Source organism: Diaporthe batatas, assembly GCF_019321695.1.
Source record: "Diaporthe batatas strain CRI 302-4 chromosome Unknown Contig00009, whole genome shotgun sequence".
NCBI classification, from domain to species: Eukaryota; Fungi; Ascomycota; class Sordariomycetes; order Diaporthales; family Diaporthaceae; genus Diaporthe; species Diaporthe batatas.
This window is the reverse complement of record NW_025408556.1, coordinates 214,813-237,803: the sequence shown is the minus strand read 5'-3', so window position 1 is coordinate 237,803 and position 22,991 is coordinate 214,813. Positions and strand designations below refer to the sequence as shown.

Here is a 22,991-nt window from a genome sequence, read left to right as displayed (position 1 = left end):
AGTCGGCGGCTGAGTAGCACGTTCAGCGTGTGACAGTCCCAGCACCTTCTGACAGACTCACCCTGTCGCCAGAGAAGTGAGTCGAAGGGCCACTGTGTACGGTGTGATGGGCACGAAAAAGAAGGGAAGCCAGGTGAGGACACAAGAGTCCGATGTGGTTCCAGGCAGTCCGACCCTGAAACAAAGGCAGAACCAATCGAGTAACCTGTATCGCAGACCGGCTGAGCACCAAGTACCCTAAGTACCCAGGATGGTCTTTACATTTGCGGTCGATATCGTCGCAGCGGCTACCAGCAATACGCAGCCTGCTCGAGCGAATGCACGGCTACATTTCGTAACGTTCTCGCGCATTGTGCCAAACTTTCTTGGCCAATTCTCACTGCTGCGAGATCAGGCCGAACGCCATCGTGCGTCTAGCAGCAACTATAGGACAATTGCACCCGCGCAGCTAGCGCACGCCTCTCGTCGTTGTTGCGGCTTGGCATGTGCGGAAGCACGGCGAGGAGGAAAATCGAAAGGGGCAGAACAAGCAGAAAGACAGGCACATGCAGAGCCCCACGTTTCCCGTCGCCCCCCCCCCCGGTCGCTCACAAGGCTTCACACCACCCCGGCTCGGCTTATACCCTTGAATCACACCCTTGTTTTGGAGCGTGAGCGGGAAGATGGGCAGATCACCACGGGCATATGTATATGCAAAGAGAGGCCGCGCGTGGGGACCGTCATTTAAGTGTGATGTTGTCCGCGGGCTGAATGCTCCCTCCTGAACGCATGCGATATCACACTTATCAAATTGTGTCCGTATCAAGGTGCCAATGGGTATGATTGCGGTAGCCCCTAGCCCTGTGCGAACGCGTGCGTGCGTGATGCGGGTGGGCATGGGAGGCGGTTTTTTTTTTTTTCCCAAGGCAAAGGCGTGCACTGTGTAAAATGTGTGCGCATTTATAGAGTGGTGTGTTACGAGGAATCGATAATGCATGTGAGATCTCGCCTCCATTCTCCCGCAGAACCCAGTGATAACCACCACGACCTAGTTCCATCACTGTGTTCCTTCGGCTGCCGACGAGCTGCCACCAATCCCCTGTCGTGCTCGTGTGCCACGAGAGCATGGAGAAGGAGGGTATCCAAGTGGGTAAAGAGGGGGGAAACGACAGCAGGCAGTCAGTCGGGGAACCCGTAAAGATGCTCATCAGCCACAGACTTGCCCACCACATCCTTGCCTGGGGATTGATGAGCATCAACAACGCCATCTGCAAGATCGCGACTCTCTCTGGTCCTGCGACCCCCGGTTTGTTGTCGGGTTGGTCACGTCCGTCTTTTGAGACAGGTGCTCTTTCTTGTTCGCCAAGGCAGTGAGTGCAGTCAGTCAGATATAAGTCTACCGACGAGGGGTTGCTCGGGTTGCCTTGGGTGGCGCGTTGAGTTAGTCAGGCAAACACTCACCCCGCCCTCTCGCGCCTGGGCTCATGCAACTTCACTTCACCCGTCTCCCGCCTCGAGTTGCACACTGGGAAGATGAGCCCATCGCCAGATGCTCGGCTTATCCCGCGCGTGCCTTCGTCCTGTCTTGGCCCTATGGTTACATAGCACCAGCCCGTCCCGCCTCCCCTCCTTGCCCCTGATCTCGAAGGGTCCGTGTCGATCGGCTGGCGGCCTGGCCCTCTCTTTCCTTTGTTCTTCCTACGTGGCAGTGGCCATCGTAGCACGGCGCCGGAGCCCCGTGGCACAACAGCTCCATCCCCCTCTTCTTGAAGCAGGTGCGGGTTCTCTCACGCGAGGGCGGGCGGTCTCGCTGGGCTTGCGGCCGAGGGGATTATTAACGAAACAGGGCGGCGGCGGCGCAGTTTTAGCACGAGGCCACAGTGCTCAAGCAATTGGTGGTGCCACAATGTCGGTGGAAGTGAGAACATTTAGGATGGCCGCGGATAGATGCTCTATTCGTCCGCCACCTCGCCCCGCCTACCTAGGTATGTGCCTGTCTGTCTGTTCTAATGTTAGGATCATGTGCTCCCTGATCCAAGACTCGAGAAAACTCGAACGCCGGCCCAGTCTGTGGCCTTCCTTGAGAGCCCATTGAAAAAAAAAAAAGACAACCAAACAATAAGAGCAAAATCAGGACCGGAGCCATACACCTTGAGCCAGTGGGTGTATCCGTCTTTGCCCCCTTCCGAACCTTTCCACCGTGAAGTGGGAAACGACATGCTTGACTCTATCATGGTGAAACATCGAGCTTGCGAATTCAGTGATTACCATTGCCGGCTTCACACTTATTGTCTGTGAAAGTGGCGCTGCCTAGCCGGACTGGGGAAAGGAATAGGTCTTCTAGGCCCTCCCTCCCTTCATAGCCTGTTTCCGGCGGATCCTCTCCGTCACGCGTTGCAGTGCCGTCTTGACCTCGCCCTTCTCGAACGTGTCTAAGTCGTAGTAGACGGGCGCAATCTCCAGAAGCCACTCGGGACGGACACCAGTTACGGTACGAATGTATTGCTAGGAAGACCGGGTCAGCATATTGTATTCAAATGTTTCTGAGTAATGGGGGAAAGCAGAAAAGAGAGAATGATATGGAGGGCCGAGGAAAGGGTATTTACCTTGCTGGTTAGGACAAACTCGTGGTAAATGACCCACTCGTAGTCGGCTTTTATCACGCTGGACGGGTGGATCAGGACAGGCTGGTTGTCCTTGATCGTGGTGTAACTCTTGCTCGTGTCCTTCATAGCCACCTGCATAAAGAAACCCGCGACAAGTGCTCGGCGGATGTTGTTGTAGTAGTTCTTGTCGTTGAAGTCCGTGGAAACCAGCTCGATGCCATGCGTCTCCATAATACGCTTGAGCTGGGCACGAACGTTATCGGCCGAGCTCAGATGCCGTATGCTGCAGAAGTGCTCATGGCACCACGTCTTCATGTCTGTACCCTTGTTCATCTCGCCCTTGAAGGCGTGATACAGGTTCAGCAGCGTCAGATGGTCACCGTCCGGATGGGCAAATTGGGCCTTCATCTCGTCGGCACGTTTCCGTGCTGTGTTGGGCCGAATCCACGGTGACGGCACTGACAGCAGAGAGACGATCGACAGGATTTCGTTGCTAGCGTAGAACTCGGGACTGCTAATGAGCATGACTGCCAGCTGTGGGTCGAGCGGGAACTCAGACGCGAGGCTGCCCAGTGGGGTGAGCTCGCCCTCGTCGTCCAGGCATGCCAGGAAATTGAGTTCCTCGAGGGCACGCATCATCGTCTCGGGCGCCGGCGGGTCAAGAAGGTCGAAATGGACCAGATCTTGTACACCGAGCCGCTTGAGCTGCAGAATAGTGTTCGACAGGTTGGACCGCAGGATCTCGGGGTAGGTCTGCTCGATGAGTTCCTTTTTGAACGCAGGCTCTGTGTACAGCCTAAAGCATTTTCCTGGTCGCGTACGACCGGCACGACCAGCTCGTTGCTGTGCGGATGCCTTGCTGATAGGGCTGACAAGAAGCGACTCGACACGGATTCGGGGGTTGTAAATCTTTTGCTTGCTGAAGCCCGGATCGACCACGTAAACAATGCCTGGGTAGTAGATTGTGTTGTCAGCGTGAGGGCATCAGAATGAAGAGAGTCAATACACATACCATCAATCGTGAGGGACGTTTCTGCAATATTTGTAGCCACGATGCATTTCCGTCCAGGCCGCCCGCCGGGCTTGATAGGGCCCGGTGCCTTATCGAAGATGCGCTGCTGCTGGTGTGGTGGCAGGGTACCATACAGGGGGTAGATTGACATCTGGCCAACGTCGGATTCGCGCAGCATCTCATCAACCTCGAGACGGATCCTCCTGCAAGCGTCCTCGATCTCCTCCTCTCCGGTCAAGAACAGCAGGATGTCACCCTCCTCCTCGGTGGCGTGGATCTGGAGCACTGTCCTGATGGAAGCCTCGATATAGTCCCTCTCGGCCTCCGGGGTATAAAAGAGCTGCACTGGGTGTGTCCTTCCGGGGACGGCCAACAGCGGCGCGTCAAAGTAGTATTTCTGGAACTTTTGGGCGTCGAGGGTGGCAGACATGATGATGATCTTGAGGTCCTTGCGCCGCTGGGAGATCTCCTTCAGCAGGGCCATGAGGATATCGGTGGCAAGTGTGCGCTCGTGGGCCTCGTCGATGATGATGCAGGAGTAGCGGGACATGTCGTTGTCGTGCATACACTCTCGCAGCAGCTGACCGTCTGTCATGTACTTGAGCATGGTCTTGTCGGAGGTGCAGTTGTCGAAACGGACGCTGTAACCGACCTCGTTGCCAAGGGTGACGTCGAGCTCGTCGGCGACACGCTGGGCAACGCTGGTGGCGGCGACCCGGCGGGGCTGGGTACAAGCGATGAGCTTGCCTGTGAACTGGGGCAGCTCGTCGTAGAGGACGTACTGGGGGATCTGGGTGGTCTTTCCGGAACCGGTCTCTCCGACAAAGACCATGATCTGGGTGTTGTGGTAGATGTCGAGGAACTCCTGGCGGTGCTTGTGGACAGGCAGGTTCCTCCTCCCCTCGAGGATCCTGAAGTACTTCTGGGTGTGCGGCTCGCCGGTCCATGGGTTGTCGTCGGCGTCCTCCAGCCGGGAGATCTGTTTCTCGTTGGTCTCGTGGCGCTTGATGCCGTTGAATGCAGGCCAAGCAGACGACCTGGCGGAGCCGTTCTGGTCACCGTACTGGTGGGCGAGGTAGGGGTTGTACCCATCCATGGCGCCTGCCTGCCTCGCTCGCTTGGGGGAGCCTGGGGTGTCGGCGTCGGCGTCGGCGCTGGGCCTCTTGGTGCCCTTGAGCTTGTCAGCCATGCTGATCAAGCAAACTGTTGCAAGAGGTTCGAGAGACAGACGTGCTGATGGTCCCGTCTCAGTGCCTATGCAGGAGAGTCTTTGCGAGGCAACAGGCTCGGGAGGGTTCTGGGGTGGCGGTTCAGGAACCGACCTGTAAATTTTCCTGGGAAACCATGCAGATCGTCCAATCGGCAGGCAAGCCGACGGCATTCTTGCCTGCCGAGTCGGAGCCGATAATTTTTTGGCCGTTGCTGCAGTAGCAGTGAGCAGTGGGCACTGGCCAACCGCTGCGGCAGCTAGCACTTGTGGGCTGACTGCTTAGATAGTACTCCGTATAGTACCCAAAGGTACCACCATCAAGAATAACTAACTCACACCAAGACCGCATCTTGCCAGGAGCAGGCTGTTGTCTCACAATTGCCGTAGATAGACGCTTAGACACGATTCTCTCGAATCATCTGCAGACAGAAAGTGGCTTGGTGCAATGGTGTCCCTGCCCAAGGAGCCCGGTCTTGCACTGCAAGGCGTGCCCAGCACACAAACATTACTCAAAGTAGATAGCCGTCGCTGCTGTACTTTGCAGCACTGGGCTCGAGACGGTGCACAACAAAGCACATATCACGGGGCCATGTAGACTCGAGCTCCATGTGCCACTGCCGAGAAACACATGTCTTGTCCCAAGTTGTGTTGTGGATTGGCCATCTGACAAGTTTGACGAGACCCTCTCTCTCTGGAGACGTCCATACGCGCCATCCCCTCATTGTCTCTACAGTGCCAAACTCTTCCATCCCAGTAATTTTCTAACTTGAGTTTGTCTGTCCTCCCACACAATCCAACATCTTCCTTCAACCTCGAGCGACCCACGCGGAAAGTGCATTGACAATGCCTTCCAGCGGGTCTCTGAACCCGGAGTCGGAGGCTTTTGCCCACATTCGCCCAACTTTTTGGATCGGCCAGCATGACTCCTCCAGGACTGAGGCTCTCACTGACGGCCAGTACAGCCAGGTCCTCAACGCCGGCGTAGGTTCCCTCTCTTGTCACGATCCACGTCATGAGACGAGTAGCACTGACACTCTACCCAGTTCGGATTCGCCACCGCGCCGATCACCAATGAGCACTTCCACCAGCGCGTCAAGGAGCTCTACAGGTCCCACGTGAGCGGCCTCGAAGCCTCGAGCCTGTCCGCTGCCGACAAGGCCAACCCGTCCCTGCCCGGCCCCACCGTCCCAACTCTCACAAACAAGGACACGAGCCTCGTCCCCAGCTCATATGTCCTCAACGTCCTGGCTTACTCGAGCCCCTGGATCGACCTCTGCTCGGCTGACCCGGTCATCGCCAGCATCTCCCGCCAGGCGCTCAACCTCGAGGTGGCCTATGCCAACTTCTGTGGGGTGCGCAGTCTTGTCATCCCGGGGCCACGTCAGGACGGTGACGGGAGGGCTATCGCTCAGTATGCGAGGGCGGTGCAGGAGGCCTTCGAGGTGGCGACCAGGGTGAATATCATCATCCACATGCCAATGTACCGTGAGCCCGGGTTAGACGAGAAGTCCAAGCTGCTATCCGAGGAACTTCACGCCCACAAGGCTGTGACCAAGGCAGGTCCAAGCAATGACGAGGAAGTTGATCTATTCGGGTCTTGGGATACGTGGCACACCATCCGGTCCTTCTGCCAGTACTCGACGAGGCTGTTTGTTGGTAAGACCCTGCTCGAGTAGCCCAGTTCCACACCAATGCTGTGCCGTTCTTTTGCTGATCTCCCTGCCTACCCAAGCCCTGAGGGTTCCGCGCCGTCTCCCAGAGAGGGAGCTCCAGACTCGATGGTTCGCGGAGCCCCTGCACTACCTGACCCTTGGGCCCAACACCTTCCAGCCTAACAAAACCGGGAACCCATCTCTCACCCGATACCACCAGGAAATGATCTTTAGCTACATGCGCTTGAAGAACGCGCCTTGGTTCCTTCTCTACGACGTCGGGCCTTCCCAGGCAGAGCTCAACAGAGCCGTCGAGGCGGCCTCGGCCATCCAGGTCGAGTTTCCTACCATCGGTGAGGCAGCCCACAGCGACGCGCTAGCCAAGAGCCTCCCCGGCATGAATTCCCATGTCCTGTACATGAGCCACTTGGAGCGCCAGCAGGAGCCGCTCGGGCCGCTCGAGACGGATACTCTGACGAGCTTCCAGGACTGGCTGCAAAGTCCCCTGCAGCCGCTGTCCGACAACCTCGAGTCGGCAACGTACGAGATGTTCGAGGGCGACCCCGTCAAGTACAACCTGTACGAAGAGGCCATGTTCCAGGCCATGAGCGAGTGGAAGAAACTCGGAAAGCCCACGTCGTCCCTCAAGGGTGACAACGCTGAGCTGGTGGTGACCGTCGCCGGGGCCGGCCGGGGCCCGCTGGTAACACGGGCGCTAAGGGCCAGCGAGCGCAGTGGGATGCCCATCCAGATGTGGGCGGTGGAGAAGAACCAGAACGCCTACGTGTACCTGCTGCGCCAGAATGAGACCGTATGGGGCGGGCGCGTGACGGTGATCAAGACGGACATGCGGGACTGGACCGGCCCGCGGCCCCAGGGCTACACGGGCAGCGCGGCGCCCAAGGTGGACATCCTGGTGACGGAACTGCTGGGCTCGTTTGGCGACAACGAGCTGTCCCCCGAGTGCATCGACGGGATTCAGAAGCACATCGCGCGGCCGCACGGCATCTCGATCCCCGAATCATACACGGCGTGGCTGTCGCCCATCGCGACACCCAAGATCCACGCACACCTGCGGGCTATCGCTCCGACCGATGCTAATGCCTTCGAGACGCCCTGGGTCGTGCGGCTGTACCAGATGGACCTCATCTCGCAAAAGGTGCCCGGGAAGCCACGGTTTCAGCAGGCGTGGGAGTTTGTGCACCCCGTCGCGGGCTCGCTCATCGAGAAGTGGGAGGCCGAGAACGGGCCCGTGTCACACGCGCCGAGGTTGCGGACCGCGGGCGGCGGTGCCATGAACAACTCGGGCGGCACCAACGAGCACAACGCCCGACACACGCACCTGACCTTCTACTGCCGCCCGCGCGGCGTCTGCCACGGCCTGGCGGGCTACTTCGAGAGCACACTCTACCGGCCGCAGGCGGGCGAGGGCAGGGAGCTAGTGGAGCTGAGCATCCTGCCGGACCAGATCGACAGGAAGAGCAAGGACATGGTCTCGTGGTTCCCCATTTTCTTCCCCCTCAAGGTGAGCACAATCTACAAGACAGACACCCTTGGAAGATGTACTTCTGGATGTTGGTCGGGTTCGCATGCTGACACACCCAATCAATAGCAACCCCTCTACTTTCCCCAGGACTCAGATATCGAGGTCAGCATGTGGCGCCAGACGGACGACACCAAGGTCTGGTACGAGTGGATCGTTGAGGCGTATGTCTGGATCGGCCCCAAGACGAGGGTCAAAGTCGCGTCCTCGGAGATGCATAGCAGCCGCAAGGTGGCATGTCTCATGCAGTAGCGGGCAGGGCACACACACACGAGGCTGGTGTTGCCGGTGCGAGACCACATGCAGGGCGCTGCCGGTACCGCTGGTATTGCTGGTGCTGCTGCTAAGTGGGAAATATGGCTAAGCTGGGGGCATTCTTCTAGACAGACATATTTGTGTGATTTTGCCGTACCTAGTCATATGTATGCATAGCAATCAAACCACAATTTGTTGCCCACGAAGTAGTCGTTCCCGTGGCCGTCAGAGCTCCCTTTCTCCCAAACGCCGCCATGGTAACCATGGCTATTCCGCATTACTCGACTGCTGCGGTAAGAATGGGCATCGGATACCGTGGGGCTCCGCAGCGCACTGGGTTGCCCTCAGGCCGCCTCCCGAGCGCCGGTATGGCCCGGCCCTGCCCTTCTCTTCAGATGCCAGTCGCCCGTCATCGCCGTTTCCAATCAGCCGTCCATCTTGACATCTCCGTTCTCACCCTCGCCCACGGCCCGGATCCAGAGAACGTTGTTGCAGCGGATGAGGACCTGGCCCAGGGAGCCCGAGAAGTTGTTCTTGATATACTCCTCCGCGTTGGCCAGCTGAATGTTCATGTAGCTGTCGATGGAGACCCTGCAAGTGCAAGAAGGACAATCAGCTTTCCAGGCTCCTCTACGCCGCCCCGGCGGACGCGTGTATGTAGATGGGGGCGGGCGCCAGCACCCGTGTATGTGTGTGGTAGGGATGGTGGGATCTCACAGTCTGCCCTTGTACTCGGTCTCTCCCCACTTGAGACGCACCCAGATCTCCTTGTTTACCCTGTCACGGACCAGTCAGTCTCTTTCGATCCGGTTGAATATGGCCGTCGCGTGCAGGAGGGGGCAGGCGCGAAAACACGTACAGGTCCTGGAGAAAGGGTCGGGGGTTCACTGGCATGAACTGCGACTGTGGTGTTAGCTGGTCTGTGTATGCAAAATGGGGGTCTGGGTGGAGAGCGGGTCGACTGACACTCATGATGGGCAGGTTGCTGGTTGCTTGAGGGCGATGCTGCAGCAAAACGTCGTCGTCCTGTGAGCTTCTGTACGCCAATTCTGCCAGTTGCCTGGTGTGTCGCGCGCGCACCGGGGCAGGCAAGGAGCTTTGCGTACAGGAACAGCTAAATTTTGGGGGTGGGCAGGGATCTGGTCTCTACGCGGCTGGCGGCTAATTGACGGCCAGCTCTGAGCACCCTGTCTGCCAGTACTTACTGTAGTACCGCCCGCCGTGTGCACACCACGATAGCTACTTAAGTACCTACCTAGGTACCCAGGTGGGTACTTCAAGGACCTACCTAATTACCTGACTACTTCTTAAGTACCTAGGTATCCAGGTAACCACTAACCTCTACACAGGAGGCCATGCACCGCCTGCGCCGCCGCCGCCACGGCTGAGATGGCCTGGAGCTTACCTAGGTAGACGGCCTGGAGCTTACTTGGTACGTAGATGGACACCGTTGCATCCATCACCCGTGCCGTGTCGCCCATCTGCCCGAGACCTATTTTGATGACTCGCAGGACCCGAAACACACGACTCCTTTACCGAGTTACAAATTAGACTTCAGATTTATACAGTCACCCGGCTGAACCCGACATTAGGTGTCCTATGGACGTGAATTATACGGGGGCCAGAACACACGAGCCGCGTTGCCCGGCTGTGCCCAGGACCGACCCTCGCACCAGCCGGTTGACACACGCATGGCCGGCCCAAAACGGGCAGCACAGGAGACGCAGCACCACCTCCCGTCCCATCCCGTGTCACCGTGCTACCGTGCTACCCCATGCACACGCAGGAGAAGGGCGGCATCAAACTCCAGATCGTCGAGTGGCCTGATCGCCTGATCATGACGTCTGGGCAAAAGCTTGACCACCTTGGGACCACTGCGAGCCGCCCAGCCCGTCGCCCGCCAGCATGGCATCTCCCAGCACGTCGTCCTTGTCCGTCGCCCACTCGCCGTCGGCCCACGGCTCCAGCCCGGGCACGTTGGGGTATTGCACCTTGAGACCTGGCGTTGCCGGCCTGCTGGAGCCCAGCCACTCGGCCTGCACCACCTCCTTGCGGCTGGGGCACACCTCGCCCGCCGTGTGTCTGCACAGCGTGAACCGGTCGTCGCCGTGGGCCCTCTGCCTCTCCTCCAGCCGCTGGTCCAGGCCCTCGAACCTCTCGAGGAGCCCCACGGGGATACACACCTTGAAGTTGTCGACGTGCCGCACGTGCCGCAGCGGCTCCAGGTAGAGCTCCTCGACGCGCTCCTCGTTGCTGGGCATGCCCAGCGCCACGTACAGGTTGCGCAGGGACGGGAACTGGGTGGCCAGCGCGTCGCACAGCGAGGGCCATGCCAACCGCAGTGTCGGCGTGTCGAACTCGGGGGCGTCGGTCCACCCCTGGTCGTCCCACACGAGCTTGAGCGACCGCACCAGCTCCAGGTGGGCGGGCGATACGGTGTTGATGAACTGGATTGTGGGGTGGATCCCGCGCAGGCGGAAGAAGGATGACGAGTACAGCAGGCTGGCGGCCTCGTGGTAGCTGTGCGAGGGGCGGCGGGTGATTAGTGGTCCATGTTCACTCTGCAGATTAGATGACGGTGAGCATGCTCGTGATATGACTAACATCTTCTGGCTCGTCAGCAGCAGCGGCAGAATATTGCCCGCGCCGTTATGCTGACTCCCGGCGGCGTGTGGCCTCTCGGCATCGTGCAGGCGGCATTTCTTCTTCGGGGGGGACCTCAGCCTGGGGAAGAGGGTGGGGATGGACCTCCCCTCCTCGTAGTCGAGGCTGAAGAAGTTGCCGTTCTCAAAGAGGATGTACTCGTAGATGTGGATCCTGATCTCCACGGGCAGCATGTCCTGAAAGGGGCATGGCCCCGTGTGATTGCCTAGTCTGTCGCTCATGGCCGGGGGCGGGCTGCAGTGGATGGGTCTGGAGGAGTCGTATGCCTTGAGGCCCATGATCCTCACCCAAAAGACGAGATGCGGAGAGGATGAGGAGAGAGAGATAGCGGCGGGAGCGAACGGGACGCCGGGCGCGGAGATGTGGGCGAAAATTTGAAGGATGTAGGGGAGGTTGAAGTTGGAGGGCAGTGGGCCGGAGGCTTCTCAAAAGGGCAAAACAGGCAAATATTCCGTGTGTCAGGCTTGCAAAGACGTCGATACACGACCAACTTTAAAAACAGCCGGGCGTGAGTACTTAAGTAGGCTGCTCGGAAGGGCTGGGCTGGGCAGGGCTGGGCCGGGGCCATGCCTCGTACTTGTATGCGCGTCCTGTGCTTGCTGGCTTGCTCTGCGTGCTCTGCGTGCTCTGCGTGCTCTGCGTGCTTTGCGTGCTTTGGCGGCTCATCAAGTGCCCAATTTGAGAGAACATGCCACCAGGCAGGGGGCCCCTTTTTTTCCTCTCCTCTTGGGATGATCACATCCAAGCCATCCCAAGACCACCGGGCAGCCTTGTCCACCCGCTTGGCGCCCCCAACTTGCCGGGAAGGACAATGCGACCTTGGGCCAGATATCCCTGGCGTAATATGGCCGTCCCGTGGCAGTCAATGGACAGCCAGTACATGTGGTGAGAGTCTGTGTGAGGAACGTTGGTCTTGGAAAAGGCTTGGTACAGATAGAATGCGATGGGCAGTGTCGCACTCTCTCCCCCCCCCCCCCCCCGAGTCTTCCCCCCAGAGTCTCTCCCCCGCAGCACGCGCGCACGTTTGCAGCTGCTGGCCAAGAAAGCTACTTACTTGACTTCCAAGGCTGTTGCTGGCACTGTGTACGGAGTGCTGCCCTGGTGCTGAAAACCCCCTTGAGCCCCGCCCCATACAGTGTAAATTCTTTGCCTCACACTGCTGCTTTTTCTAAAATCGCCCAAATCGCCCTGGTGCATCATCTTGCATGTGATGGCTGCTGCCCCAGGGAACATGCAGTCTATCAGTCGTGCATTCGGGCAGAGTTGGCTTCAAATTTGCCCGCATGGCTCGGTTGTTGACCTGCACATGTGAGCCTCGAGCACAACTGCACTCTCAACTGAATCCACCTTTGCAGCACCGATCTGGGCACTCAAGCCTGGGTCCAGCACGCCCACCTCTAGGCCAGGCACTTCGATTGTTCGATGCCTCTTCGCATTTCAGGGATGATGGTGGGGTCAGCACCCTCGTCGCTCGGCCTAGTGAGTTGTCCAACCTACTCGACAGGGTGGCGCTGGTATATTGGGTCTGGTATCCCTCAAGTGCTTGCGCTAGTACACTTCTCCAACGTCCAATCTCTTGACTGCATCATGCGCCAGCCTCGTGACTTCTGGGGGCTCCTGGGGGCATTTTGTGATTGCGAGCAAAAATCGAAAGATAGTCCCTGACACGGCATCGCCTTCTGAACCCCAGCCGACGCTTGGGTGAGACGGCGCTTGTGGCTAACCAAGTCTTGTGCTTGCGCACATTGCCAAGGTCAGTAGCTGGGACACAAGGAGGAAGTATAATTGTCTTGGAAAGGCACTTTTGGTCCTTTTTTGGGAACCGCTGAGGCACCATGAAGCTACCTATATGACTAGGTAGGTAGTATTATCAACCATTCTGTGTCAGAACAGTCTGTATCACAAAATCTCTACAGTTGTGGCTAAGAATCTAAATAAGTTAACAGACAAGCGTATCGCAAGATTGAATGACATTTTAGGTACCCTAGATCTACATTCTCTTCTACATGCGTGAGTAGCCCTGGGCTGAGAGCCCTACAAACGATTTATTCTGGCGGGGAATGTACTTCCCCCAGCCAAATGCACATAATTATCCTCTATCAGCATGCCCGTCTATCCTCTCCATTTGAGCTTCCTGCTCTCCTCTGCCAGGGCGATGCGCTCCATGACAGCTTCCAGCTCGGCAGAAGATTGTTTCCTGCTCAAAACGTAATGGGGCCTTTACAGTCAAGAATCAGGTCCAGAATAGAACCCAAAAGAATGGTCTCGGTCGTGGAAATTTGTCCAAGGCTCAAGAGTCGTGCAGACAGGCATCATGGCTGCAGGCCCCTCAAGCGCTCGCCCGCTGCTAGTATGGCACGTAATTAGCGCACGAGTTCTCTCGAGAATAGTGGCTATAAACCAATTCTTGCTGCTTGTACATAAGATCCGTGGCCAGCGCGGGAGTCAGCTCGGATGAGGCCCCTATTTGTCACCGCTCAAATGGCCTTTTCCTTCAAGTACTTCTCCGCTGGCATCCCCAGTGTGTAGTTGACCTCACTGCTCTACGAACCGGGCTCCGTCCACATCTTCTGGCTGGTAAAACATGGCGTCTTATTGATGTTTTCGGCCGAATTCTGTTCCTGAGTAAGCCAAGAGGAAAGTATATACACCCACATCCTTAAAGAGTAAGTATAATACTTATAGCCTTAGCTAAGGGCTTTAGTTATATTATATTTTTATTTAATTGTATATCTATTTATTTATTATCTTTTTAACTTTTAAATTAATTATTATACTTTAATTATATTATAACTTTACTTTATATTATATAACTATTTTTTTATTTATTACTTCTTATTATATAAGTATATCTTTAAATATATATAAAATAAAAGTAAAACTACTTAAGTAATCTATTTAAATAAGTATGAAAGTACAGGCAGTAAAAAGTCTATTAATGGTACCTATTTATTAGTAGCCTACTTCTATTAATCTAGATCCCTATCTAACGAATCCGCTCGATGCCTAACTTATTATCTAGAAATTTAAAGGTTCAGTAAGTCAACCGATGGGCCCACACACACCCCCACCTACGCATAGCTATTTCCTACTAAAAAGACTAAAACGTTATATTTTTAAATCTTTATTTATTAACTCTATATAAATCTATATAAGGAAATATTTTAAATATAGTTTTTAATTTATAAATAATTTATATTAAAAATATTTTTAAATTCTTAATATATTAATTTATTAATAGATTAATAGAAATAAAATAAAAAAGAATTAAATAAAAAAGTTAAATATTTTTAAAAGATAAATTAAAACTTTTTAAAAAATATTTAAAGAATATTTTTAATTAAAAGAATTTAATTAAATAATAATAAATTTTATTTAAAAGATTTTATTAATAAATATTTTATAGAATTAATTATTAAAGATTTTAAATAAGTAAAGAGCTTAAAATAAATAAACTCTAGCTTTTTTATTTTTAATAATTAATTTTAAATAATAATTATTAATAAACTTTCTTTCTTTTTAATAAATATATATATAAAAATATTTTTATTATAAAACTTAAGAATTATACTTATAAAATAATTTAAAAATTAATATTTTATATACTAATTAAATCTTTTATTATTTATAAAAAGAAAAGTTAAAAAAACTTTAATCTTTTTATATAATTTAAATATATTAAAAAATATTTATAATTCTAATATTTCTATTATATATTAAGTATAAAAAGAAGGATTTAATTAATATTTTATTATATTTATAAAATTTAGGTAGAATTAAATAAAAAAGTGTGGAATTTAGCCTTTTTGGTGGGAATTGGCTGTGCGTGGCTGGGGGTGTGCGTAGGCCCATCGGTTGACTTACTATAACAAAGGCCACGCACCAGACTTGGCCTGAGCACCGCCCTCGGACCACTCGCTCGGGATCCAGAGCTCCTTTTGACCCTCGGGGACATTGGCGAGATTTGCCATGGGGGCATAGACGACATGGCAAGGTCATAGAAGTCGTAGATGGGATCAATGGCGACGCCGGCCTTGATGCACGGGTCCGCCGCAGCACGCAGGGCCAGGTAGTCGCCGAGCGACTGGCCTGTGATGGTGATGGCGTCGAGATCCAGATCGAGGTCGGCGTCGGGATGGGAGCCTGCGTATTCCTTGAGAAAGTCGAGGACGGCGGACACGACAACCTCACCGTCGGGCCTCAGCGACACACCATGCTGCGGTGGTATAGCGACAGAAAGAAGTGTTGATATTTTTCTTCCATCAGAGGAAACATGTACTGGGCGCAGCGAAATTAATTACTTGCGCGAAGATACGTCTTCCTGGCGACAGACGTGTGGCCCTTCCAATGCATCTCCTCGGCACATGACTGTGTTCTATCGGCCAAGGCCAGGAACTTTTCGTTCCAGTCGTTCGCATCCTAGCAGTCGCAGTAGTTCGAGGTTGCACCACTTATAAGAGAAGTAGTGGCGCGAGGGCGAGTACTTGAAGAACGGATACATGATGTTGCAGTGCTACATGTCGAGCTACACGATGCGTCGATAACGAAGCAGGCAAAGATATGATTAATACGGGCATGAGATTAAACTTCGATACACGTCGTTACTGTCTTAGACCACTGTATTCGGTGCGTGAAGATTGGTACCTATGGTAATCACAAGGGGTGACCAATGATGATGTGGCCGGAAGTGTCCGAAAGTGGCCGAATATCAGGGACAATGTGACCGAAACACACATTCAAATATCCACCAGAGCAGGCATTTACTGACATGGATATCCTCTCTTTCACATCATCCAGTCCTCAACAACCATGTCCGCCACAGAAAACCCACCCAAACACTCGGCGCGCTTCTGGGCCATCATCACCGCCTTGGCTTTCACTGCGCTGTGCTCCTCCCTCGAGGGCACCATCATCACCAGCGCGCTGCCGACCATTACCCAGGACCTTGGCGGTGGCAATGCCTTCATCTGGGTCCCCAACGCATATTTCCTGGCAACCGTTGTCATGCTGCCGCTCATGGCCCAGGCCAGCAACGTGTTTGGTCGCCGGTGGCTGACGTTGGTGTCTGTCGCCCTGTTCACCCTCGGCAGTGGCATCTGCGGCGGTGCCTACTCGCAGGCCATGCTCATTGGTGGCCGTGTCGTGTAAGTCCCGTCGTCAAGCCATGTTGAGCCGTCACTGATGTATATGTACATGTGAAGCCAAGGTCTCGGCGGCGGTGGCATTGCCCTCATGATCAACATCATCATCACAGACATGGTGCCGCTGCGTGAGCGGGGAAAGTACATGGGCATCGTGCAAATGGTGTCTGGCGTGGGTGCCGTGTTGGGCCCCTTCCTCGGTGGACTCCTGATAGAACGCAGCACGTGGCGTTGGGCCTTCTACATCAACTTGCCTATCGGAGGAAGTAAGTTGAGTCACGCCCACGCGGAGCATTACAGAGCTGACAAGCATGGCAGGCTCTCTTGTTGCTCTCTTCATCTTCCTGCACCTGGTCAAGCCACCGCCTGCTAGCTGGAAGGACAAGATGGCACGCATCGACTTTAGTGGTAATGCCATCTTTGTCGCTTCGACCGTCTCGGTCCTCATCGGAATCACCTGGGGAGGCCAGGTGTACGATTGGAACTCATACCGTGTCATTGTCCCGCTCGTGCTCGGCTTTGTTGGCCTTGGGCTGTTCGTCGCCTTCGAGTGGACTATTGCAAAGAACCCATCGCTTCCTCGGGCTGTCCTTATCGATCGTACTGTCGTCGCCGTACTCGGCGTGACATTCCTTCATACAATCTGCACTTATTGGGCGTTCTACTTTGTGCCTATATACTTCCAGTCGGTCCTGGGCATCTCGGCCTTCTATTCGGGGGTGGATACACTGCCTCTGTTCGCCGGTCTGTTCCCGTTCGCGATCCTTGGCGGGAACATTCTCGCCAAATGGGGCCGCTACAAGCCGCTTCACCTGATGGGAATGGCTATCGTGACCGTCGCCTTCGGCCTCTTGAGTATCCTCGACCAAGATTCCCCAAAGGCAGCCTGGGCATGCATCCAACTCCTACTCGCCATCGGCGCCGGTCTGATGATTGCCATTCTTCTCCCAGCCATGCAGGCACCCCTCGAGGAAAGCCTAGTCGCGCTCTCCACTGGCACGTGGACCTTTACCCGAGGTTTCGGTACCATCTGGGGTGTCACCATCCCTGCCGCCATATTCAACAACGAGTGCCGTGTCAGGGCCGACGGGTTGGCCGATCAGAACCTGGCGAAATTCCTGAACAGCGGCAAGGCATACCAGCATGCCACGCAGACGTTCCTGGACAGCATCGTGGACCCTTCTTCCCGTCAAGAGGTCGTGAATCTCTTCCGTTTTGTGAGTTACCCGCCCCGAGTGTTCCTGTTCCTGTTCCTGCCCCAGAACATCTGCTGACCATATGGCAGTCCATGCGCACCGTCTGGTATGTGGGGATCGCCTTCGCCGGACTGGGCTGGCTGTTGGTGTGGCTCGAGAGAGAGGTGACGCTGCGGTCTAAGCTCAACACCAAGTTCGGACTCGAGGAGAAGAACAAGAAGCTGCGAGACGAGGAGAATGACAGCCAGACTGTCAAGAAGGGCAGTGTATAAGATACCTACCTAGGTATGGTTGATTCCATTCTATAAGGGGATTATAAGACAATCTATAGTTATAGCTATTTAAGGCTTCGGCCACACTATATTTTTCCTTTACACTATATAATTACTCATTTCTTCCCTTTAAAGCTTATATATAAAGTCTTTAATAGCTTTATATATATCCTTATAGTCCTTTTATAAAGAAACTTTAAATCCTCTTTTTTCTTATTTTTTTTTATACTTTTTTATATTATTAAAAAATTAATAATTATTAATAATAAAAGTATAAACGTAAAGAAAAATAAACTTATTATATTTATTTTTATGTTTTTAATAAATTACTTTTAAAACCTTTTAAAAGTTTTAATACTTATTATAAAAATTTAAAATAATATATTATAAATTATTTCTTTATTTTAAATTTTAAAAATTAATAATTATATATTTAAATAAAAATTATAATATTTATTTAATAAAACCTTTATTAATATATATATATAAATATATATATATTTAAAAAATAATTTTTAATTAAGTGTTTTTAATATAATTTATTTATATAATAACTATTTTTAAATTTAAATTTATTAAATAACTTTTATAATATTTTAATTAAAATTATTATTAAAATAATATCTTTTAATTTTATTTATATATTATAAAATTAAAATTATAAATATTTATTATATTATTATTATTATTATTAATATTATATCTTTTTAAAATATTAAATTTTAAATATTTATTATTATATAAAAATATTATATATATTTTTAAATATATATAAAATAGAAATAAAATTATATAATTATTTAATAAAATATAGAAATAATAGGCTATAGTAGATTAGCTACTATAAACAAGATTAATAGGTCTATACCTACATATAGACCACTAAGCTTAGTTAGTAGGTCTAGCCAACCCAACTAGGCGCTTTACCACCTAATTAAATAGACCTCTAACTAACACTAATATACACTACTTTACCTAACTATTTATATATAAACTAAGCTAACTAATATTAATTAGTTACTAACTAGCTTCTAATAGTAAGGTACCTATTAGGTAGTTACTTACTTATAATAGCTATTATAGAACTAATAGTGTTAATTTTAATTTATTATTTAGAATTATAATAGTTATAGATAGCTAACTATATTAATATTTGTAAGGATGATTGGTGTTAATTTTAATCTATTAATTAAACTATAAGCGATTGTAATAATAATAATAGTGATAGCTAGTGTTAATTTTAGTCTATTAATTAAACCTATTAAAGGTATTATGTGCATCTATTACGCTTTAAGAAGAAGTTAGTAATTTTTAGAGACTTAAGATTTAGCTTCTTCTCTTATTAATAACTCCTTTTTTAGCTATAAGCAACACCTTAAGTTAGGTATAGTAATCTTTAGAGACTTGAAATCTATAACCTTCTCTTAAAAATAACGATAATAAGTAAAATACCTTTATTAACCCAATCTTAAAAACCTATTATAATAACTTTCTCGTAAGTGATAATTCAAGCCTGCCTACCACCCTATTGAACGCCCTTGTGATAACCTCTTAAGTACCTTTTGAGAGACCTTTAAGTATAAGTAATGATCTTATAAGCTAAGTGAGTAACTATATAGATAGGGTAGGAGTGTATTTATTAGATGAGGACTATATTTAGTATACTAACTTAACTAACTAATTAATTAAACAACCCTCTATTTAAATAACTATATAAATAGTAATTTATACTTAAAGTAAGCCTTACTCTTTAATAGCTATTAGCTAGCTATTAGTTAGATAGTTTAATTAATTATATAAATAAGAAGAACTAATTAACTAACTATTAGAAGAACTAACTAAACTAATTGATAGTTATAAATTGATTAATAATTAGTTATAACCGGTAAATAATTAGTGATAACCTAATAAGTAATTAATAATTAAGTAACTAACAACTAGGCGACTAAAAAACGTTAATTTAGAGCGCTTTATTAGCTATAAAAGAAGAAGAAACTATTAAAAGGGCTAACTAGTTAGATGTAGTTATAGTTAGTGATTACCTAATAGACGGCCTGATAAGTAATTAATTAATTAATAATTTAGACTTAATTTTACTTATTAAAGTAATTTAAATTTAAGTGATTTAGGTAATTTATAAAACGTTAATTTAAAGCGTTTTTAAATATTTAAATTAAGTGAATTATAATTATATATTTAGTGGTAATTCTAAGTGATTTAGTGATTTAATTAGAATCTACTTTATTAGTAAAATAGAGCTCTTTAATTAGCTAAAAGGAAGATTTAAAAGACTAAAAAGGTGCTAGTATAGGAATAGTAGGCTGTAGTGGATTAGCTATTATAAGTAAGATTAATAGGTCTATACCTATATATAGACTATTAAACTTAGTTAATAGGTTTAATTAACCTAATTAAGTACTTTACTGTCTAATTAGGTAGACCTTTAATTAACACTAATATATACTACTTTACCTAACTATTTATGTATAAGTTAAGCTAACTAATATAAAAAGTATTAATATATTAATCTTATTATATTAAATAAACTTTATTTTAAAATATTATTTTAATTTTATTATTAATTTATTATAAAAATAAATTATAATAAGTTTAATTAAATTAATTATAAACTTATTTTTAAAAAGTTATATATAAAGTTATTTATTAATTTATTATTTTAAATAAAAGAAAATAATTAATAAATAATATATTAAAAAGCTTATTTATATTAAAAAAAACTTTTTATACTTTAAATATTAAATAATTTATTTAAAAACTTAAAACTTAAATAACTTTTAAATATAAAAGTTTAAATTTATATTCTTTAACTTAAAATTAATATAAATTTAAAGATTATATATAAAAAGAATTACTTAATTAAAAGATTAGAATTTTAAGTCTATAACTTAAATTCTATAAAGTATATAAGTGCCCTATGGTACCGTACCGTGATACCTTCCAACCTTACTATACCTCTTAGCTCCTACCTGCTTAACTTTATAAGATTTGCAGCAAGGCTTGGCTCCCGCTGCCATGCTTTCAGCAAATGGCGTGTTATCTCAGACCTGGCTCCTACATTAATACCAAGCAAGCACCTACATTTTGCTGACAGGGGGGACACATTCGTGCAGCAGGATGTGGTTGTGTCACCAACACCTGCTTGCTAGGTAGCTGAATTGCAATCCTCCAGAACACGTGCCTGCCCCGCCCGTACTTACTTTAGTAATCAGCCTAATTCACCCTATTTTACTGACCTACCAGTTGACTTTCGTCCCCGAGCTTCACCAGCGCAACTGACTGCTGACTGCCACCCTGACATAATCAATCATCTTCCGTGTCGCTTCACTCAGCCTTAGTACACGGCAGACGGCCATGAGCCAGTCCCAGAGCGAGCCCGGGGGCTCGGCCAGCAAGCCCAACGGCCAGAGACCCGCCTGTGACCGTTGTCGCGGACAGAAGCTCAGATGTACATGGGATGCCAAGGAACCACAGTGCCAACGTTGCCATAGGGCCAATGCTGTGTGCACCGTTCCTTTGCCCAGGCCCATGGGCCGTCCCCCGCGCCAGCATCTTGGCAATACCAAGCAAAGCCAGAGCCAGAGCCAGAGCCGAAGCCAAGCCCAGAGCCCCAACATGGAGAACCCATATGCCTGGAGCGGCTACGATACCTTCGCCACCGCCTTCTCAAACCACGAGGATACTGCAATGATAATGGACACCGGCGACTTTACGACCGACCCTTCAGCCATGCTCAACTGGTAAGCTAAGCAGAAACGGTGCCTCGGCCATGTACTAAACTAGACGCCAGCTTTTCCGATGCCAGCAGTCTGCAAGGGGTTTGTGCTTGCTCGTCGATCCCCGATCCGAGCATGAACCTTTTTGGCAGCAATTCACTCTGCCCATCGAACGGCTTCACACCCCCAGCGCCGGTAGACTGTTCAACAAGTGACGATGTCCCTCATTCCTCGGGGAAGTGGGTCGACAATTATGTCCAACTCCTGACACGACTGGCAGAGCTGAGTGTCGAGCTGTTCCGGCACCCTTTAAACCATAAAAAGGACAAGGCCCAGTCTCACCTAGATGAAAGCAATCCATCATCCTCTCCCAAACTACCGAGTAACGACCTGAAATTGCCATCAGATCTGCACCTGGCTGATCTTGGCATCGGGAAGCTGCTCGAGATGACGAGCCAGCTGGCGAGCATCGTCGCGGGAATTCGCAGCATGGACAGCCATGCAAAGGCACAGAGAGAGGACCACGACCGGTCTACGACGCTCATGGTTTTGAGTTGCTATACGAGACTCGATGTCCTCTATACACGCAGCATCCACGTACTGGGCCAAGTTCGCAGCGGCAGCTCCCACATCAAGGACATTCACCTTTTAATGCCCGAGTTGACGGTAGACGGTTTCTCTATCGACCGCTGTTACGAAATCAAGCTAAGTGTCTTGCTTGGCCTGTACGAAAAGGCGCACGAGAGCGTCCGCAAATGTATGAAGAGCAGTAAACTCCTGACGAGTACATGAAAGATGATTGTCATGACAAGCGACATGGTAGACTAGTTCTTATGAACCTAGATTCAGTGGCACGCCATCGTACCGGGGATGAATGATGAATTATGAATCATCTAACCTAGCACACTTGCAGCCAGCTATGGTGGGGCCAGTGATCAGCTCTCTATTGATCGGCCCATGTGACATGATGGGGTGATTCGCAATTGGTTTAGAGTCCGCAAGATGCAAGATATTAAGTGCGGCCACAAGCAATAGCCAGTCACATAATTTGGTTAATAGCGATGGCTGGTTGACTCGATATAGCAGCAGTAACAGATCGAATCAATACTAGTAACAGATGTAATGGCAGTAATGGCAGCAGCAATGGCAGCAAATACAGCAGATCTGTCAATCGCATTCAAACAACAGCAACAGCAGCAGATGAATATAATAAGAGTAACAATAATAGCGGGAGCAGTAGGAGCCACAAGGGCAGTGGGAGTAGTAGTAGATCAAGCAGCTAGTCACTCTGCCAGTCATAGTACTTAGGCTCTTATTTTCCTAATTAATTTCATTAGTATAAGTAGCTTTACTTCTATTCTATATATATATAAGGATATAAATAGTTTTAATTCTATTTTATATATATTTAGGAATATATATAGTATTTTTATATAATAATAAGTATTTAAAATTTAATATTTAAAAAAATAGTATTAATAATAATAATTATAATATAATAAATATTTATAGTTTTAACTTTATAATATATAAATAAAGTTAAAAGTATTATTTTAATAATAATATTAATATTATAAAAGAGTTATATAATAAGATTAAGTTTTAAAAATAATTATTATATAAATAAATTATATTAAAAAAGTTTAATTAAAATTATTCTTTTAAATATATATATATATATATATATATATATATATTATTTTAAAATAATATAACTTAAAGAAATA

The 22,991-nt window shown here is 49.0% G+C and overlaps 6 protein-coding genes across 6 annotated transcripts; 3 read left to right on the top strand and 3 right to left on the bottom strand.

The window, feature by feature from the left end:
• Window positions 1–1,052: 1,052 nt before the first annotated feature.
• KVR01_007833 (DEAH-box ATP-dependent RNA helicase PRP43) lies at window positions 1,053–4,893 on the bottom strand. Its single transcript, XM_044785363.1, has 3 exons — window positions 3,598–4,893; window positions 2,586–3,535; window positions 1,053–2,484 (listed from the first exon to the last, which is right to left on the bottom strand). Exons 1-3 carry the CDS (start codon window positions 4,784–4,786, stop codon window positions 2,320–2,322), a joined length of 2,304 nt encoding a protein of 767 aa, XP_044642811.1. The 5' UTR covers window positions 4,787–4,893; the 3' UTR covers window positions 1,053–2,319.
• Window positions 4,894–5,650: 757 nt separating this feature from the next.
• Window positions 5,651–8,254, top strand: KVR01_007746 (protein arginine N-methyltransferase; the record flags this gene model as incomplete). The annotated part of the gene is made up of 4 exons (XM_044784517.1): window positions 5,651–5,788; window positions 5,851–6,463; window positions 6,540–7,984; window positions 8,072–8,254. 4 exons carry the CDS (start codon window positions 5,651–5,653, stop codon window positions 8,252–8,254), a joined length of 2,379 nt encoding a protein of 792 aa, XP_044642724.1.
• Window positions 8,255–8,682: 428 nt separating this feature from the next.
• On the bottom strand, window positions 8,683–9,229 carry KVR01_007878 (mRNA splicing protein SMX3; the record flags this gene model as incomplete). The annotated part of the gene is made up of 4 exons (XM_044789631.1): window positions 8,683–8,848; window positions 8,975–9,034; window positions 9,117–9,154; window positions 9,224–9,229. 4 exons carry the CDS (start codon window positions 9,227–9,229, stop codon window positions 8,683–8,685), a joined length of 270 nt encoding a protein of 89 aa, XP_044642856.1.
• A 568-nt stretch (window positions 9,230–9,797) lies between these two features.
• KVR01_008302 (uncharacterized protein) lies at window positions 9,798–11,864 on the bottom strand. Its single transcript, XM_044791805.1, has 2 exons — window positions 10,862–11,864; window positions 9,798–10,777 (listed from the first exon to the last, which is right to left on the bottom strand). Exons 1-2 carry the CDS (start codon window positions 11,197–11,199, stop codon window positions 10,093–10,095), a joined length of 1,023 nt encoding a protein of 340 aa, XP_044643280.1. The 5' UTR covers window positions 11,200–11,864; the 3' UTR covers window positions 9,798–10,092.
• A 3,866-nt stretch (window positions 11,865–15,730) lies between these two features.
• KVR01_007727 (uncharacterized protein) lies at window positions 15,731–17,530 on the top strand (the record flags this gene model as incomplete). Its single annotated transcript, XM_044791024.1, has 4 exons — window positions 15,731–16,065; window positions 16,123–16,328; window positions 16,381–17,279; window positions 17,348–17,530. The coding sequence occupies 4 exons, from the start codon at window positions 15,731–15,733 to the stop codon at window positions 17,528–17,530; spliced, it is 1,623 nt and encodes a 540-aa protein (XP_044642705.1).
• Window positions 17,531–20,799: 3,269 nt separating this feature from the next.
• Window positions 20,800–22,187, top strand: KVR01_007766 (uncharacterized protein). Its single transcript, XM_044782482.1, has 2 exons — window positions 20,800–21,288; window positions 21,339–22,187. The coding sequence occupies exons 1-2, from the start codon at window positions 20,903–20,905 to the stop codon at window positions 22,054–22,056; spliced, it is 1,104 nt and encodes a 367-aa protein (XP_044642744.1). The 5' UTR covers window positions 20,800–20,902; the 3' UTR covers window positions 22,057–22,187.
• The last annotated feature ends 804 nt before the right edge of the window (window positions 22,188–22,991 follow it).